Genomic DNA, 16,189 nt, shown 5'->3' with positions numbered 1-16,189 from the left:
TGTAATTTTGAGCCATAAAAATGTTTTATCAACTAGATAAAATCATATTAATACCACAACTAGATTGAGTCGCTACTCAAGCTGACCTCTATTGAAAGGAGAGGTGAATGAGTTACTAGAAAGGGGGTAAGTCCACTGTCTACGAAGTTGAGGTAACAAAACATGCGGTACATTGTTTACGAAGTTAGCTAAAATCATGAGGTATGTTAAGAACACCTCTTCGGTGAATGATATGGATTTGTCAACCTTTTTTTACCTGGTTGGGGAAAACACAACTAAGTGGTTGGCGCTAAAGCGACCCGCGGTTCGGTCGTGGCAACTTGGCTTGGTGAATCAGCCACACGAAAAGTCTTAGTCCTCCATGATCACATAACCACCGAAATAACACAACAAGGATATCAACCGAAGAACATGAAGAAACCTAACTCACTTGGCAGCCTCTTCTCTTTGTAGCTCTACTGTCCAATGTTAACAACTGTGTTTTGTTCCGAGTTATGTTGGATGTCTGTGCTAATAATTTGTAACAAGCTACACAAAAATTATGTGAAATGGTTCTTATTAAACCGTATAATGACGAATCAAATTTCAGACTAATCTTGAGATATGTAAAATGCTGTGTTTATTTTATTGGAGTCCACAGATTATTTAATATTGGTATGGTTTTTTCTTTGGTATGATTAGTAATTGATAACTACAATATCAAATTAATACAACCTGTCATAACCGACCAGCCAGTGACGCTTAACTTAGTTTATTTGAACGTGAATCATTTCATTTGGTAAGAGTTAAATATTTTTGTCAACTTTGCGACGTATTATATCATATAAACAAAAATGAAATGTGGGTATAATATACCACTTTCAAATTTCTTTAAATCTTTGATTAACAACACGTAAATATTTTTATTTTGAGAAAAAAATCCTTTTTTATTTAATGTATTTCATTTTGTATAATAAGTATATAACAAACAGAAACAGTTGAATAAAAAACGAAAAATTCATATTTTTCCTAGAATAAACACAATTTTTAAAACACGTGAGAGTATGTTGTTGGTGTTTTGTCATTATCCCACAAGATATCACACATCATGATATATCTGTACTAAGTTTATTATTTACTCTAGCTTTTTCTTTTTTGATAAAAGATTTTCTATTAATTTACTCTAGCTAGTAGTCATTCATCAACATAATGAGTAACTAGATTTTGACCCGCACACCCGTGCGGGTGTATATTTCAAAAAAATATTATTATTTATTTTTCATGTCAATATCAAAATTGGATAAAAAATTCAAACTGAAGAATCGAACCGATCACGATCCGAAAAAGTAATACCAAACCGAACCAAAATTGATTAAATATCCAAATTATTCGAAATTTTGATATTTAGACAACCGAAACAATAACCAATTCGAACCGAAGTATTTTGGATATCAAAATGTATCCGAAAAAAACTTATATACTTATATATATATTAATTATTTTTAATTTTAATGTATATAAAAACATCCAGAATATATATATGATCCAGAGATAAAATGTTCAAAAAAAAAACAGAGATAAAATATTAATCAAGATAAAGAAATGGTAGTAGACCTGAGTACGTGACATGTATCTTCCCTCTGGTGAAAGCTGGATCCCAAGCTTTTTCAAATCTTTATAAGGAATCAGCCGTCTAATATTATAACAGACATAATATGCACAGTTAAACATGATTTTGAAGGTTCATAACAATTATAGTCTGCACCAAGTCCACTTCCTTTTTCGAGAGAAGAAGAGAAAAGATTAATCTAAGGGATGATGAAGATTTAGCTCTTAGGGGATAGTAAGAGAATGGAACTCACCTAATCATCCATCCAGGCATCAATTGCTGCATATTATAATCAACAACAATCTCTCGACTATCAATAAATGAATGATGAGCACCCTGTAAAAAACCGCAACAAAATAATATTTCTATCCGACAACTAAACTCCACTGTTAAAATAGAAAATATATATTTCAAACAGCTTTAAAGAACAAAAAAAAGTTACCGTCACTGTAGTACCTCGTAAGCACGTCGCATCTCCTTCTCGATCTCATACTCCACAAAAGCATATCCTCGTAAAGCACCCTCACTAAACAAAACGTAATAACATAATGTATAATCAACACAATTATGCTAAGACAACATGTGTACAAACCAACATAAATAAGATCGTAAAGCAAAGCAATTGCAAAGCCTTTACCAATGTGTCTGACCAACCGCAAGCTCTTAAATTTTTCCGTATTTACTCATAACCTGTAAAGAAAAAACCTTTGTCATCACTCGAACAACGAAAGAGTGTAACTCCACGTAAACAACACATAATCCTACCTCACGAAGAGTCTCCTCGATCCAGATCAGAGGAGATGCGACCCACAAACAAAGTACAATAAGGATCTCCAGCTGCTTTGGATCTCCATCTGCTTTGGATCATCTTCAAAACCCCAAATCACAGACTAATAAATCAACTTTGCGATTTCAGAGACAAAAACAGAGAGAGAGAGAGAGAGAGAGAGAGAGAGAGAGAGAGAGATTACATAGGCTGGTGTTATAGCTGGGGAGAGCTCGAAGAAAGCCGCCGTTATCATTTTGGGCAAAGTCGCAGGTTTAAGCACGTTTAGTAAGGAGGTGATACGACAGTGTTTTAATTCTAATGGCATTCTATTGTAATTATTGAGGAAAACTCAGCCTTAATTACTATTTGTACTTCAGTTTTAATAGTTTAGATTTTATATGAGTATTTTTATTTTAATAATATAGATATGTACAGTGACTAGTGAGTTAACCTAAAATGGGAAAACATATAAATGTATATTGATCATGCAAATTTTTTATTAGTATGGTAAATCCGTATCAACTTTATTTAGTGAGTACACAGTAGCCCTGCGAGTTCGAACCGTCGGTTTTTGGTTAACCGAAAATTTGAAAATTATTCTGAAATTAACCGAATTAAATTTTGGTTTGGTTCAGTTATCGGTTATTTTCGGTTTTCAATTATATTTTCGAAAATAACCGTTTTGTTTTGGTTTTCGGTTAATTTTTTTTTGAAAAATGAAAACCGAACCAAACCGGACCGAAAATCGAATTATTTTTCAAAACCCTACCAAACTGAACCGAATTAAAAACCTTAACCAAACCGAATTACAAACCGCATGCCTAGTACACAACAGAGCATACTCGGGTTGTGAAATGCAACCGAGCTGCTGTACAGAATGTGCGAGGAGGAAGGTTAAAAGAGCACGCTGATAAGATTAGTTGGAGGAGATTAAAAAGCATAGTTAAGTCGATTAGAATCTACTCCCTCCGTTCCTGAAAGTAAGATTTTTTAGAGTTTTCACGTTTATTAATAATTTAATAATTATTTACATTTTAGTTTACTATTTATTTTTCTATACACTTTCCCATAACTATCTACCAATCAAATTTAAATCAATTCAAATATTTACAATTGATGCTTCTCAAAAATATATAAAAGTACCTTAAAAATATAGAAAATCTATCTTTGTGGAACAAAAATAAAATCTAGAAAATCTTATTTTCGGGAATGGAAGGAGTATATTATATTAATTAGCAATTCTAGACAGTGTTTGCATATACATAAATATAAATTATTGAATCGGACACTCGTACGGTAGCGACCACAACACAAGATCAACAGACCTGGACAATTTACGGTCTGTATCTGTTATCTGAAATGAATGCATGGCCGTCGCTTTAAGCAAGCAACCAGATAAATGGGCATTAGAAAGAAGGCCCGGATTAATAAATAAAGGGCAATTATTATTATTAGTGGGCTTTGAGTGAACCCTAAGATTCATATAGATTGGCCCTCACTTGATTATTGTTTTTATTTTGAAATTTGAAAAGGGGATGATTGATTGCCTCCAAAGCACGCACGCAGGCACGCGTCTCAATGATTCTCTCTCTTTGTTTCTGCTTAATATTTACGCTTCTCCTCTGATCAAATTTAAAAAAGAATAAAAACACTCCTCCTTCTCCGATTCGCAGCCTTCATCAGGAAACTAGAGCAGATAAGGTGAGTGAGAAACCCTTTGAATTGGGATTTCTCTTACTTTTCTTCGTCCTGTTCTGATTTTATCATCCTTATTATATCGCATCTCCCTCCTCTCCAGTCCGGTATGAATTGGTTAGAACTTTTTTTAAATATTAAATATCAGATTTAGAATAATCTTTGTTTCCTTTTGCACAGAAGCAACAAGTATGGATCATCGTTCAGTTAAAACCACTACACCAACGGTTATAACAGTGAAGATGTGGCCACCGAGTAAGAGCACACGCCTGATGCTCGTGGAACGCATGACCAACAACTTATCAACACCTTCCATCTTCTCCCGTAAGTACGGTCTTCTGACTCCTCAACAGGCCCAGCAAGACGCCAACCGCATCGAAGACCTCGCTTTCTCCTCTGCCAACAAACACTTCCAGAACCAGCCCGATGGCGACGACGGCACATCTGCTGTTCAGATCTACGCCAAAGAATCCAGCAAGCTTATGCTCCAAGCCATCAAACGTGGTCCGAAGGGTAGATTGTTTGATTTATCAGGTGGACGTAGAGCCTTCATCGATGAAGCCGAGGCGCGCGAGCTTCTGAGGCCTTTGGCTGATCCAACTAATAACTCTTACACCAAGATCCGTTTTACGAACCGTAGCTTCGGATCCGAAGCTGCCAAAATTGCTGTTACCGTTCTGTCTTCCATCAAGCATCAGCTGAGGGAAGTTGATCTCTCCGATTTCGTGGCGGGAAGACCAGAGGCGGAAGCAATCGAAGTGATGAACATGTTTTCGTCTGCCTTGGAAGGATCCAAGCTTAGGTATTTGGATCTATCCGACAACGCATTGGGTGAGAAAGGGATCCGAGCGTTTGCGTCACTCATCAAGTCTCAGCGTGACTTGGAGGAGCTTTATCTGATGAACGACGGCATCTCCGAGGACGCTGCGAGAGCCGTTCGCGAGCTGCTTCCTTCTACTGCCAAAATCAGGGTTCTCCAGTTTCATAACAACATGACTGGAGACGAAGGAGCCGTTGCCATTGCTGAGATTGTGAACAACTGTCCTTGTTTGGAAGATTTCAGGTGTTCTTCTACGAGGATTGGTTCCGAAGGAGGTGTTGCGCTTGCTGAGGCGCTTGAGTCTTGTGGACGGTTGAAGAAGCTTGATCTCCGTGACAACATGTTTGGAGTCGAAGGTGGGATTGCTCTGGGAATGAGTTTATCGGTGTTGAGTGAGTTAACTGAGATCTATATGAGTTATTTGAACTTGGAGGATGAGGGAACAGAGGCGCTTTCCGAAGCTCTTATCAACTCTGCTCCTTCTCTTCGAGTTCTTGAATTGGCTGGGAATGATATTACCGTGGAATCCACTGGGAAACTGGCAGATTGCATCGCCTCTAAACAGTGTCTTTCGAAGCTGAATTTATCTGAGAATGAGCTCAAGGACGAAGGGACTGTCTTAATCGCAAAGGCGCTTGATGAAGGTCATGACCAGTTGGCTGAAGTTGACATGAGCACCAATATGATGAGAAGAGCTGGGGCAAGAGCCTTGGCGCAAACTGTTTTGAAGAAACAGAGTTTCAAGCTTCTGAATATTAATGGAAACTTCATATCTGAGGAAGGTGTGGACGAGGTGAATGACATGTTTAAGGACTCCCCGGACAAGCTTGGTCTTTTGGATGATAATGACCCTGACGGTGAAGAAGATTTTGAAGATGAAGACGAAGAAGAAGACAGTGAACTGGAAGCAAAGCTCGGAGGACTGAAAATCAAGCAAGAGGAGGAATAGGAGGAAGAGGTAACATGAAGTGATGCTTTTTGTTTTTACGTAGGTATGAGAAGTTTTATCCATTTCTCTAAGTATGAATGTAAGGAGGAGGATCTAAGACGTCTTAAGTTCTATTCCCTTGAAACATCAAACCTTTTATCTTCAAGTTAACAAGAAGTGTTGTTGTTGTTGGTCTTTTGGTTATGAATTTAAATGGTCTTTTTAGCTGAAATCATGTTCATCATCTCATATGAACCGAGGGAAAAAAAAGAGAGTACATATGGGGGTAGCTTACAGAGGAAGATAGTATATATGATTAAGCGGCGACTGGAGTTTTGAGGGCTTCGAGTATCTTGTCATCTAATTCAAACTTCATCTCCTTCTTGTCTCTGCCAATCTTAACATACTCCTCATATCTCTCCTTGAGATCTTCTGGTAGATTCGTTTTACTTTCCCACCCTAATATATCCTTTGCTGCTCTTGGTTCCGCGTAGAAATGCTAATCATCATGACAAAAAGTTATACAAAACTAATCAACGAGATGGAGGGAGGGAGGAGAAAAAGCCATTTTTTTCTAGTGTTTTTTTTTACCATGTTTCGGAATGGAAAAGCCTTCTTGGCGTCAACCCCAATGGCTTTAGGGTCGTAATGCACGATCTCAACGGTTTTGCCAGCAGCAGCGGCACAGAGCTTGGCCATACCGTCAAGAGTGACGGCTCTGTCACTAACGCAGTTGAAGATGTTGCAGGAGGCAGCCTCAGGGTTGGACACAGCTGAAGTGAGCATGGAAGACAAGTCTCTCACGTGAGATATGTTGGTTAGCTGCAATCCTGATCCTGGGATTGGCACTGGTCTATCCCTCACAATCCCTGTGGTGAAAACACACAATTTGATCATTACTTTACTTGCTTTTTGTCTAAAATTGTAGGGGGTGGTACACTATTACTTACTGTCGAAGAACCATTCTTCGCAGTCTTTGTTGTTGCCAGAGCCGATCATGTACTGTGGTCGAAAGGAGGCCCAGTTGGCAAAAGTTTCAGCTAAGTACTTCTCAACTCCAACGTGACCTGCGTCGGCTTTCACTGCGTCCTGCACACATTTGGAACATCATAATTAAGTAAATGGTGGTGAGCATTGATTAAGGTTAAAATGCTTATTATGATGATTAGTTACCCCTTCAACGTGAGGAGGTTCTTCGGTGGACTTGTAGATCCCTGCGCTGCTTATGAACAAGAACTGCTTCACGCCTGAGCTTTTAGCCCAATCCACCACTGGCCTGTATTCCGACAACAAATCCCAAAAGGACATGTTTATATATATCTGAAAAAGGCATATCGGTTATTATAGTAAAGATGAGCAGACCTGACAGTATCCAAGTCCTTGCCATTGTTGTCAAGAACAACGTCGAATGTTTCACCTCCGACCACAATCGCTACATCGGCTGGGTTTCCCCACACCGTCTTTCCTCCGCCGCTTACAATTTCCTGTAAGGCAGATTATTTAGGAAACTTGAGAATTCAAAAGTGTGGAGAATCTGAAAAAAAACTTACAGAGAAACGGCTGAAGGGAGTTTTCTTCATTTTGTCAGAAGATTCTTCTCCGACAGTCATAATGGTGACGGCGTGGCCGGCGGAGAGAAGCTCTTTGGCAAAGTAAAAGCCAATGACGGCGTGACCACCGCTGTTGGTGTTGACTATAAGCACATTCTTCTTCTCAGCCTTCACGGTGAATCCCTGAGGAGATGATCTTCGAGAACTCTTCAGAGAGTGTGTGGTGAAGAGAGAAGCAGAAGAAGAAGAAGAAGAAGAAGAGAGAGAGGAAAAGGAAGAAGATGATGAGGGAAGAGAGAAGCGCTGGAGAGACGTCGGGATGAGGGTTAGATTATTGATGGGAATAGCTGTTTTGGATGAGAAAAACAGAGAGGATGATGATAAAGCTGCCATGCTTGTTCCCTCACTGCTCTGCTCTGCTCTGCTTTGACTTGTTCGTCTTTGTGTTTTAATATGATTGGATATGATCAAAGCGATCAAAGCAGTATGTAAGGCTGTTATTGTTCTACAAGATAAAACACTTAACGGTCGGTCCGTTTTCATTTTTGCTTCTTTCTTTTATGTGGTTTAAATCCTAAAAAACCACCTTTTAAGATTGGGCTACATGCTATCTAATAAGATAACGGTCGGTCCATCGTTTAGCTTACTTTTATATGATTTAATCTTTAACCAATATTTGTTTGATATACAGTACAATCACAGTAAAAGTATCAATAAAATGATTGTTATGTATATATATCATCAACCAGTCCGACGATACATTGTACACTACTAATAAGGAAAACAAAAATATTAATAAGGAAGCAGAAGGTTCACAATGGTTCTTGGAAGATTAGAACAAATCAGATGAAACCCCAAACACCCCGAGAGTAAGAAAGAAAAAACGTAGATGGCACCCACAGTTGTGCGCATAATGGTCTTTGACGATAACAAAAAAGAGAGAAGAATATACCTTTTTTGTCTCTATAAAATTTCAAAATTACTGAGATTAGAAGAAACCATCATCATCATCATATATGATGTCTTTTTTTTTAGCTCTTCTTCAAGCATTCTTCCTTGCGGAATATGCACGGTACGCTGCCAATCCGGCAAAACCAAGAGCTGTACCCACTGCCCATTTCAAAACATTATATCATTACTATCTTCTTAGGAGGTGAAGAATTCTTACTATATCTGTGCGAAAAAGAAAAAGAAGAACCTGAGACGAAAAGAAGTGAGCTATTCACGACTTGGCGTATATTCTTACTTCTTCTTCCCGACTCCGTCTCCGGCACGCTCATGTGAGGGTTCTCTGCTGTACTCACTATTTTCCTGAACAGACTATTCCTTTCATCATCTTTCATGCTTACCGACACTGGTATGTCTATTCCCAATTCCATGCAAACCTGTGTTCAGTTACTTTTATTATCATCTATCCACCACTCATCATCATATGCTCCTATTAATATGGTTACGGTGATGCTTTTACCCTATCGGACTCCTGCACCGACATTGGATATGCATCCAAATCATCTTTCGCCGCTACCAGAACACAAGGTGTCCCATAACCGCTCTCCTCTCCCTTCCTTGCTATCTCCATCAACATTTCTCTCGCTTTTCTCCATGAGTATACATCCGAACTGCACCATTTATTATCCCAGTTCTCCATCAACAGTTCAACACCTACCTAACAAGTGCAAAGAAGAGTTTCTGAGAGCTAACCTGTCATATACAACCACAGCAACATCACATGCTGCCAACGCTTCCTTATTCGCCAGAAACTTTTTCACTCTGTCTTCTGGTATTTCCCTCAGAATGAGCGTTTTCTTACATCCCTGACACCAAATTGCAACCAACACTTATAAACATCCACATGTGACAAGGAACATAAGAGTTCAGACCATCGCTACTTACCCCAGGCTGATCAACGACATTTGCTACATATCGTTCACCCACTGTTGCCTTATAGCTGTCCGAAAATTTCCTGGAGTTTAAACACGGCTTAGAGAATACAACATGAGCAAACACATATAAACAATCGAAGCCAGCAAAAAGACAGGATACTTAGCAATGTTAGACACTAGTTTACCTCCCTAAGAAAGAATCGAGGATCGCAGACTTTCCAGATTTCTTAGGGCCAAATACAAAGCACTGAAACACATTCCTTTCTGTTCGCTGCTTCTTACGATCCACTGATCTTTTCCTAGTAACAGAAAATGTTGAAGCTGGATCGTGACCATATCCTATATATATCAGGTTTGCCAAAGTTTTCCGAGGATCTAGTAGCGTCATTAGAGCCCACTGCATTAACACATAAAACAGAGCATCATTAGTTCATGGTAAAAAGATGTTGCATCTGATATAGTGTACTAATTTAGCGTCAACACGACAGCAAGCATACAAACCTCAGACAGAAACCCATTGATTGTCAACTTTCCGCCCGGTGTTTTCTCTGCGGCATCTTTATAGGGAGCCTCAAGCCAAGGACTGAAATCGTAAACGACGGAAACAATATACATACTCACTAAAGATACTGGCAGTAAAATTCAAAATAAAACATGGCCATCTAACTAAACAAACATTGTAAGTAACAGTTAGTAAACATAAATTAAAGAGGTAACAACCAGAAACGAAACAGACAAAAAGTAATCACCAGAAATTACCTATCTGGAGCTGTTTTAAACAAATCATCTAGCTCATCTGGCCGTAAGGCTCCATCCTAAATAGCAGTAAAACGAAGAAGCATTAAATAACTATCACTGCTCCTTGAGGATTAAATACAGAACAACATAAATCAAGGTTGGATATTTAGAGAAACACACATTATCAAGGTCATACAACTGGAAGAATCCCCTCAGAAAGTCCATAGTTTCATTTGTTAGCTCGATGCTCTGCAAGTCAAACAACGGAAAAGAATGCAAGAATTACTTAAAAGCAGGCCAGCCAGGTTATCACATCCTTTAAGTAACAGAACAATTTAGAGATAGTCTAGTAGTTATATACTATTTAAAACAAATACACACCTGATCAGGAGAATGCTTTGCTGGAAGTGGTAGTAACTCGGTGTTGAGTTCCAAAGAATCATTGTAACCAAATTTCCGTAGGATAGCCCATGCTGTCTCAGGGCGACCTCTCTCGATAAATAGGGAAAAAAGAAAAAGGAAACCCGGAAGTGTAAGACCAAGATCAGTTACTCCATCTGGTTGTCTTTCTTGTACAACTCTCTTGACTCCCATGAGCTCAACAGGGTCGAGTGGGGCGCCAAAACAATTTACCTGAATTGCAGCATAAATATTAATAAAGACTTAGAGGAGAGGAATTATCATGAAGGCAATAGGCAGTGGGTAATAGAGAGAAAGGGAACCTGAAAATCATTTAACTCAGCGTCATTAAGGACACCATCCAAATCTTGATCGCAAAAGTTGAATATTCTTTGAACAGCCCTGCGGAGGCGAGGTTTCAAACACTGCTTTTCTTGATCAAACAAAGGAAATGTTGGATGAAGTACTGCTTTCAATGCATAGTAGAAGACATCAGGGGCCTGGAAAAGAAAAAGAAAGAATAATCATGATGTTTAAGAGGCATTCAATGCAAACTCTCTGGGCATAAAGAACTTTTCTTGTGGCATTTTCTCTGTGTGGTATATGATAGGATCCAAATCTAAAAAAAAACAAAGAAATTTTGGAAGAGAGAAGAGAATACCTGAATAAGGGTTAATGCAGAACACTCAATACAGGTTTCAATTTCTCGGTACTCCTTCATGATAGGGGCCATAATATCCTCAAGTTTCACAGGAGAGCGTTCATCTCGTAAATCAAGCTTGCAGCCCACTACAATCACTGGTGCTTTGATCTAAGAAAGACACATATATACAAATATTAAACTAGTGAAGTTAAGGTTTGTGAATGCATAAATAAAGAAACTTTAGAGAAACCTACCTGTAAACGGCGGAGCTCAGGGAGCCAGTAAGAGCTCAAGCGATCAAGAGTGGGAGGCTGGTCACAGGCATATGTCAGAATCACCACATCAGCCTTCCTGAATTCTTCAATCAGCTTTATCCTATTGTCAATACTTAATTCCATACCCAAACATGTCTCATCATCAGCAGATTGACCATCATCCGTAACAAAACCAATCTATATATATAGATTCAATTCAAAGCAGACCTTGAGGGAGTGTCGATGATGGTGATAGGTATATAGTCAGGGTAAGCGTCTGCGGGGAGAGTTGTTGGAGGAAGGACGCGCGGGACGTTATCCGGGAATGTTTCGGAGGCGACGGCCGAGATCAGGCTCGATTTCCCGGTTCCTTTGTCGCCAGCGACGGCGACTCGGAGGCTTTTACGGCCTCCTCCCGAAGATGACTTTCCTCCAAATCCACCTAGCATGATCGAATGATGATGATGACGAGGATGAAGAGAAAATGACGTTAAATGATATATGTTTGCGGAGATTGATCTACGAATGGCCGGCCTCGACTGAAGTGGATGGATGCTCCAGAATTCTATTCGGGTCGACCCGAAACTTCCCCAGCAAGCTTATTATCTTCGGCCTCACGGATTTCTTTTAAAAGCCCAATACAGACGCTTGAAAGGCCTTTAATAAACTAATAAAGCCCCAACTTGGGACTGTTAGCAACGTGTCAACCAACAAGGCAGCAGCAGTTATTGTCGCTGAGTCATATCAATGGTGTCTTCTTTGAATGTTTTAATGAGAGTGTAATAATAATCAGAAAAACAAAAGAGAGAGTCAACTAACACCAAGACGATGGTTTCGTTTCGCTTCCCTTTCTCGTTTTCTCAGCCCTCACTCCCCAAACCACCGCGTGCCACTTCTTCATCTTCCAGATTCTCTGTTTCTGCCGTCGCCGTGACACTCACCGTTGGCGCCGCAGCTGCCGGAGCTGCGGTAGCGGCGTCGCGGAATCCCAGGCATCCGATTCTGGATTGGGTCTTCTCCTCTCACCCTTCGTCTCTGTTACCATGGGGATCTATGACTCTAGCCGATTCTAGCTCCGAATCCATTGCTGAGCCTAAGACCGGTTTCTCGTTCCCGGCTACAATCGGAGATTCACGGAGATTACTCGGCGTGGGGCTGAGGAAGAAGAGCGTGCTTGGATTGAAGAACATTGATGTCTACGCTTTTGGTAAATTCAACCCATCTACTTTCATCTTCGGAACTGAACTGTTGCATTGTTTTTTTTTTTGGTTATATTTAGTTGATTGGTAACCTCCTTTTCGTATCTGTATATGTTTAGGCATATATGCTGACTGTGATGATGTGAAGAAACTTGTGGGTGAGAAATACTCGAGTCTTGCAGCTTCTGAGCTCAGGGAAAACAAGGCTTTCGTCGATCAACTCATGGAAGCCGACATTAAGATGACTATAAGGCTGCAGATTGTTTACGGCAAACTCAACATCCGTTCCGTTCGCAATGCTTTCCAAGAATCTGTTGGTAACAGACTCAAGAAATTTGGTGGTGGCCTAGACAACCATGAGTTGCTCCAAAGGTTAACTAAAGCAACACATTTCAATGCTTCCTTCTGTGTTGACCTGTGGATTTCTTCTTTTCTAAAAAAAACCTTGATGCTGTCACTTTTGTAGCTTTACTAGCCTCTTCAAAGATGAGTATAAAATTCCAAGAAGTTCCATTATTGATTTGACACAAGAACCAGGCCATGTTCTCAGCGTAGCAAGTAAGACTCTATGACTTTTCAACTAAATCGTCTCTCAGAGTGTCTAACGTTCTTTTTTTTTTCAGTTGAGGGAAACCATGTTGGGAGTGTGAAGAGCAAACTCTTGTGCAGGTCAATCTTAGACTTGTACATTGGTGAAGACCCGTTTGACAAGAATGCACGAGAAGATTTTCTACACAATGCGGCTTCCCTAGCCCTACACAAGTAGCTCTGCTCATGAGATTCAGTTTGATCACATAGCAGAACCAAGGTCCAAGTGTTGTATTTGTTATTCCATTCTCTATAATGCTGTTGGGGTATTTTCAATGAAATAAAATGCTCGAGGGTTTTGTTAAGTCTATGGAATGTACACTACACCGATCATAAATGAAAGAAAAATCGACTACCCCATAAAATACATTAAACCATCTAGACAAACTAAATGCGTCCAAATCATTGACGTTTTCTGGAAACCGAGTGGAGTATTTTTTTTGGAAACCGAGTGGAGTATTTTCAGAAGCAAGATATAAAAGATATTTTAGGTTTCTCTTAAAAAAAAGTATGGGAATTGATGTGCCCTGAATCAGCAGCAGAAACAAATCAAGAAAATTTGGCTTATGTGTTTCGATCAAACGAGATGGACTTGATGATTTATGAAAATATGTTTATGGACATGTTTCAGCCAAAAAATAGAAAGGTTCAACAAAAAATTACAAGTTATGATCGAATAATATATCAATCTGACGGCAATTCAGAGACGGTCAACCATGCGGAAACACGAGACCAGCCGAAGAGTTTGACGACTACAATCCTTCAATTTCGGTCAAGTCAAGACATTTATCATTTTTGGTCTATGGTCTTTAGTTAAGTCTTTCTTGTTTTTATAAGTTGTTAAATTCTATGTTTGACTAGTCTTTTGTATTCCAACCTTTTGTATGCTTTGCCTATTATATAAAGGCTAGTTGATCAATGAAATAAAATAAGTTTTGAGTGTTTATTTTTGGAACCTTAAGAGGGTATCTCATTTTTTCTTGTTCTTGGTGTGGTTAGCTCCAAGTAACTCTCTCTTTCTCGTTGGACCGGTGCGTCATATCCGGCAACAGATCGAGTTTGCTTCCTTGTCGGACCTGTGAGTCATATCAGGCGACAATCAAGCACCTCTAGTAGTATTATTGGGTCATTCCGCAACCCTTTGTATCACCGTTCAATCCATCAGTTCTCTTCGGAGTTTACCTCTGGTAGTATCATTGGGCCTTCTGCAATCCTTTGTGTCACCATTCATCCCATCAGTTCTCCCTTTTGGCGAGTTCATATCCCTAAGTCCGTTTGAGTGATCATGTCTAATCTTAGGACGTATCAGGAATGTACCTCGGGTTACCGGAACAAATCGGTGGCTCGAAGATGAAAGTGTTCTCTTTTGTACAAAATTGGTTTAATGGGCGAATCAACACTTGGTAAACGAGATTCCTTTCTAAAAGAGGAAAAAAAGTTCAAGTCAAATATGTGGCATAAGCAGTTCCGACATTTGTGATGTCGTGTTACTTGCTTCCACAAGACACTACTAATAAACTAAAGAGCACAACGTTTAATTTTTAGTGGAGCTCAAAACAAAACATCAGAGGTTTACATTGGATAGCATGGGACAAGATCTGTATCCCCAAAGATTCCGGGGGGGGGGGATTAGGTTTTCGTGATCTTAATTACTTCAATATAGCGCTTCTTGCAAAACAATTATGGAGACCGATTCATTATCCGAACTCCTTACTAGCGCGTGTACTAAAAGGAAGGTATTATAATCACACTTCTCCCTTGGAAGATAGGCGTACATACTCACCATCATATGGATGACATAGTATCATGACAGTAAAACCTCTACTTACATCGGGTTTACAGAAAACAATTGGGTACGGGTCAAGATACGAGGGTTTGGAGTGAGGCTTGGGTTCCAGATGTAGTGGCCCGACCACCTAGACCTGCCGACCATATTGTATACAGACTACCCCAACTTCTTGTTCAGTCCTTTATTAGGAATGATTCCAAGGAGTGGGATATACAGCTTTTACGAGAATTCTTTCACCCAGATGATATACCTTTGATACTTGGGCTGAAACCTTCTCGCTTTCATGCTCCGGATGAATATGTTTAGAACCACACAAAATCAGGAGTTTATCAGTCAAAACCGGTTATGATCTACTCCGGTTTGAAGCGCGGATCAAAATCTTGTATGCATTAAAACAATATTGTCAAATTTTTTATTTTTTTCTCAAAATATGTGGGCAAACCCCTAGGAAAATATTTAGTTTTAAATTAAATGTTCTATAATTTTTAAGCTTATACTCATTGGTATTGTTTAAAACTTTCTACTCAGTTTTATACGTTTTTATTAATATATGATAAACTTTCTTTCATGGTACAGGGATATCATTATAATTTTTTAAAAATTAAATTAGTAAAATTTCATATGCTGCCTAAATCATTGGACTTACCATTATAAATATTTTATGCTTGAGAAAAACGGAGACAACAAATGTTCAAAACCTTTTTGACATCATCCTATGTCAATACAAGATGCAACTATGCATTAAAAAAATTATCATATTTACTTGTATTTAAAAAAATTGTGGGTTAACATATGAAAATCTGGTTTTAGTGTATGAAAATCGGATGATGGTCAATGAGTTTAGATTACAAAGGTTCTAAACTCTTTGACCATCATCTTATGTCAGTGTTCGATGAATCTATTCACTAAAACCAGATTTTCATATTTTTGAATTTTTTTTAAAATCCGTGGGCTAACCCCTTCTAAAATAATGAGTTCTCTGTAAATGTTATATATACTGAAGTTTATACTCTCCACTTTTGTTTAAAAATTTCAAACCACATACGACATTTGAATTAATGTATTCTAAACTACTTTTCATGGTATATAGGAATCATTCTAATTTTTATTATTTAGTTTACTAAAATTTCATACACTGACTAGATTAGTGGAATTAACATCAAAAAATCTTCATTATCTAGAGAAACGAAGATAACATAGGTTATAAACTCTTTGACCATCACCTTATGTTAGTGCTCGATGAATCTGTACACTAAAACATAATTTTCATATTCTAAAACTTTTCCAAAATCCGTGGGTTAACCCTTTCTAAAATAATGAGTTTCCGGTAAATGCTCTATATACTG

General features: G+C 38.8%; 4 protein-coding genes and 1 long non-coding RNA gene across 10 annotated transcripts in view; 2 read left to right on the top strand and 3 right to left on the bottom strand.

The window, feature by feature from the left end:
• Positions 1 to 11,788, bottom strand: part of LOC108854412 (mitochondrial Rho GTPase 2) — a 19,546-nt gene extending 7,758 nt beyond the window's left edge. The window contains exons 1-14 of one of the 3 annotated variants that reach the window (XM_018627962.2): positions 11,496 to 11,788; positions 11,268 to 11,400; positions 11,032 to 11,181; positions 10,694 to 10,870; positions 10,353 to 10,604; positions 10,152 to 10,220; positions 9,993 to 10,048; positions 9,735 to 9,816; positions 9,419 to 9,630; positions 9,244 to 9,313; positions 9,052 to 9,164; positions 8,819 to 8,969; positions 8,549 to 8,735; positions 8,344 to 8,460 (exon numbers count right to left, since the gene is read on the bottom strand). In XM_018627962.2, the coding sequence (XP_018483464.1) occupies positions 8,393 to 8,460; positions 8,549 to 8,735; positions 8,819 to 8,969; positions 9,052 to 9,164; positions 9,244 to 9,313; positions 9,419 to 9,630; positions 9,735 to 9,816; positions 9,993 to 10,048; positions 10,152 to 10,220; positions 10,353 to 10,604; positions 10,694 to 10,870; positions 11,032 to 11,181; positions 11,268 to 11,400; positions 11,496 to 11,716 (1,941 nt within the window). In that variant the 5' untranslated portion in view covers positions 11,717 to 11,788 and the 3' untranslated portion in view covers positions 8,344 to 8,392. Of the gene's footprint in view, positions 1 to 8,343; positions 8,461 to 8,548; positions 8,736 to 8,818; positions 8,970 to 9,051; positions 9,165 to 9,243; positions 9,314 to 9,418; positions 9,631 to 9,734; positions 9,817 to 9,992; positions 10,049 to 10,151; positions 10,221 to 10,352; positions 10,605 to 10,693; positions 10,871 to 11,031; positions 11,182 to 11,267; positions 11,401 to 11,495 lie in introns of those variants that run through there. The other 2 variants (XM_057009401.1, XM_057009400.1) reach the window with 2 other exon arrangements.
• On the bottom strand, positions 1,633 to 2,742 carry LOC130511784 (uncharacterized). Of its 2 annotated transcripts, none has more exons than XR_008945296.1 (5): positions 2,560 to 2,742; positions 2,354 to 2,456; positions 2,226 to 2,278; positions 2,031 to 2,114; positions 1,633 to 1,924 (listed from the first exon to the last, which is right to left on the bottom strand). It is a non-coding gene; the product is annotated as an uncharacterized LOC130511784 (long non-coding RNA). The 2 variants fall into 2 exon arrangements; XR_008945297.1 differs by having other exon boundaries at positions 2,045 to 2,114.
• Positions 3,839 to 5,996, top strand: LOC130511783 (RAN GTPase-activating protein 1-like). 3 transcript variants are annotated; one of them, XM_057009414.1, is made up of 2 exons: positions 3,839 to 4,058; positions 4,236 to 5,996. In XM_057009414.1, exon 2 carries the CDS (start codon positions 4,244 to 4,246, stop codon positions 5,819 to 5,821), a length of 1,578 nt encoding a protein of 525 aa, XP_056865394.1. In that variant the 5' UTR covers positions 3,839 to 4,058; positions 4,236 to 4,243; the 3' UTR covers positions 5,822 to 5,996. The 3 variants fall into 3 exon arrangements, with proteins under 3 accessions (XP_056865394.1, XP_056865392.1, XP_056865393.1); XM_057009412.1 differs by having other exon boundaries at positions 4,233 to 5,996; XM_057009413.1 differs by having other exon boundaries at positions 3,839 to 4,159; positions 4,233 to 5,996.
• LOC108854414 (chloroplast stem-loop binding protein of 41 kDa a, chloroplastic) lies at positions 6,005 to 7,819 on the bottom strand. The gene is made up of 6 exons (XM_018627963.2): positions 7,351 to 7,819; positions 7,163 to 7,284; positions 6,974 to 7,076; positions 6,751 to 6,889; positions 6,392 to 6,669; positions 6,005 to 6,299 (listed from the first exon to the last, which is right to left on the bottom strand). Exons 1-6 carry the CDS (start codon positions 7,741 to 7,743, stop codon positions 6,117 to 6,119), a joined length of 1,218 nt encoding a protein of 405 aa, XP_018483465.1. The 5' UTR covers positions 7,744 to 7,819; the 3' UTR covers positions 6,005 to 6,116.
• A 257-nt stretch (positions 11,789 to 12,045) lies between the features above and the next one.
• Positions 12,046 to 13,359, top strand: LOC108854415 (fatty-acid-binding protein 1). The gene is made up of 4 exons (XM_018627964.2): positions 12,046 to 12,474; positions 12,586 to 12,838; positions 12,933 to 13,024; positions 13,090 to 13,359. The coding sequence occupies exons 1-4, from the start codon at positions 12,096 to 12,098 to the stop codon at positions 13,230 to 13,232; spliced, it is 867 nt and encodes a 288-aa protein (XP_018483466.1). The 5' UTR covers positions 12,046 to 12,095; the 3' UTR covers positions 13,233 to 13,359.
• The last annotated feature ends 2,830 nt before the right edge of the window (positions 13,360 to 16,189 follow it).

Source organism: Raphanus sativus, chromosome 4 (assembly GCF_000801105.2).
Source record: "Raphanus sativus cultivar WK10039 chromosome 4, ASM80110v3, whole genome shotgun sequence".
Classification (NCBI taxonomy): domain Eukaryota; kingdom Viridiplantae; phylum Streptophyta; class Magnoliopsida; order Brassicales; family Brassicaceae; genus Raphanus; species Raphanus sativus.
The sequence above is the reverse complement of the archived record's forward strand: the minus strand, read 5'-3'. Positions and strand labels throughout refer to the sequence as shown.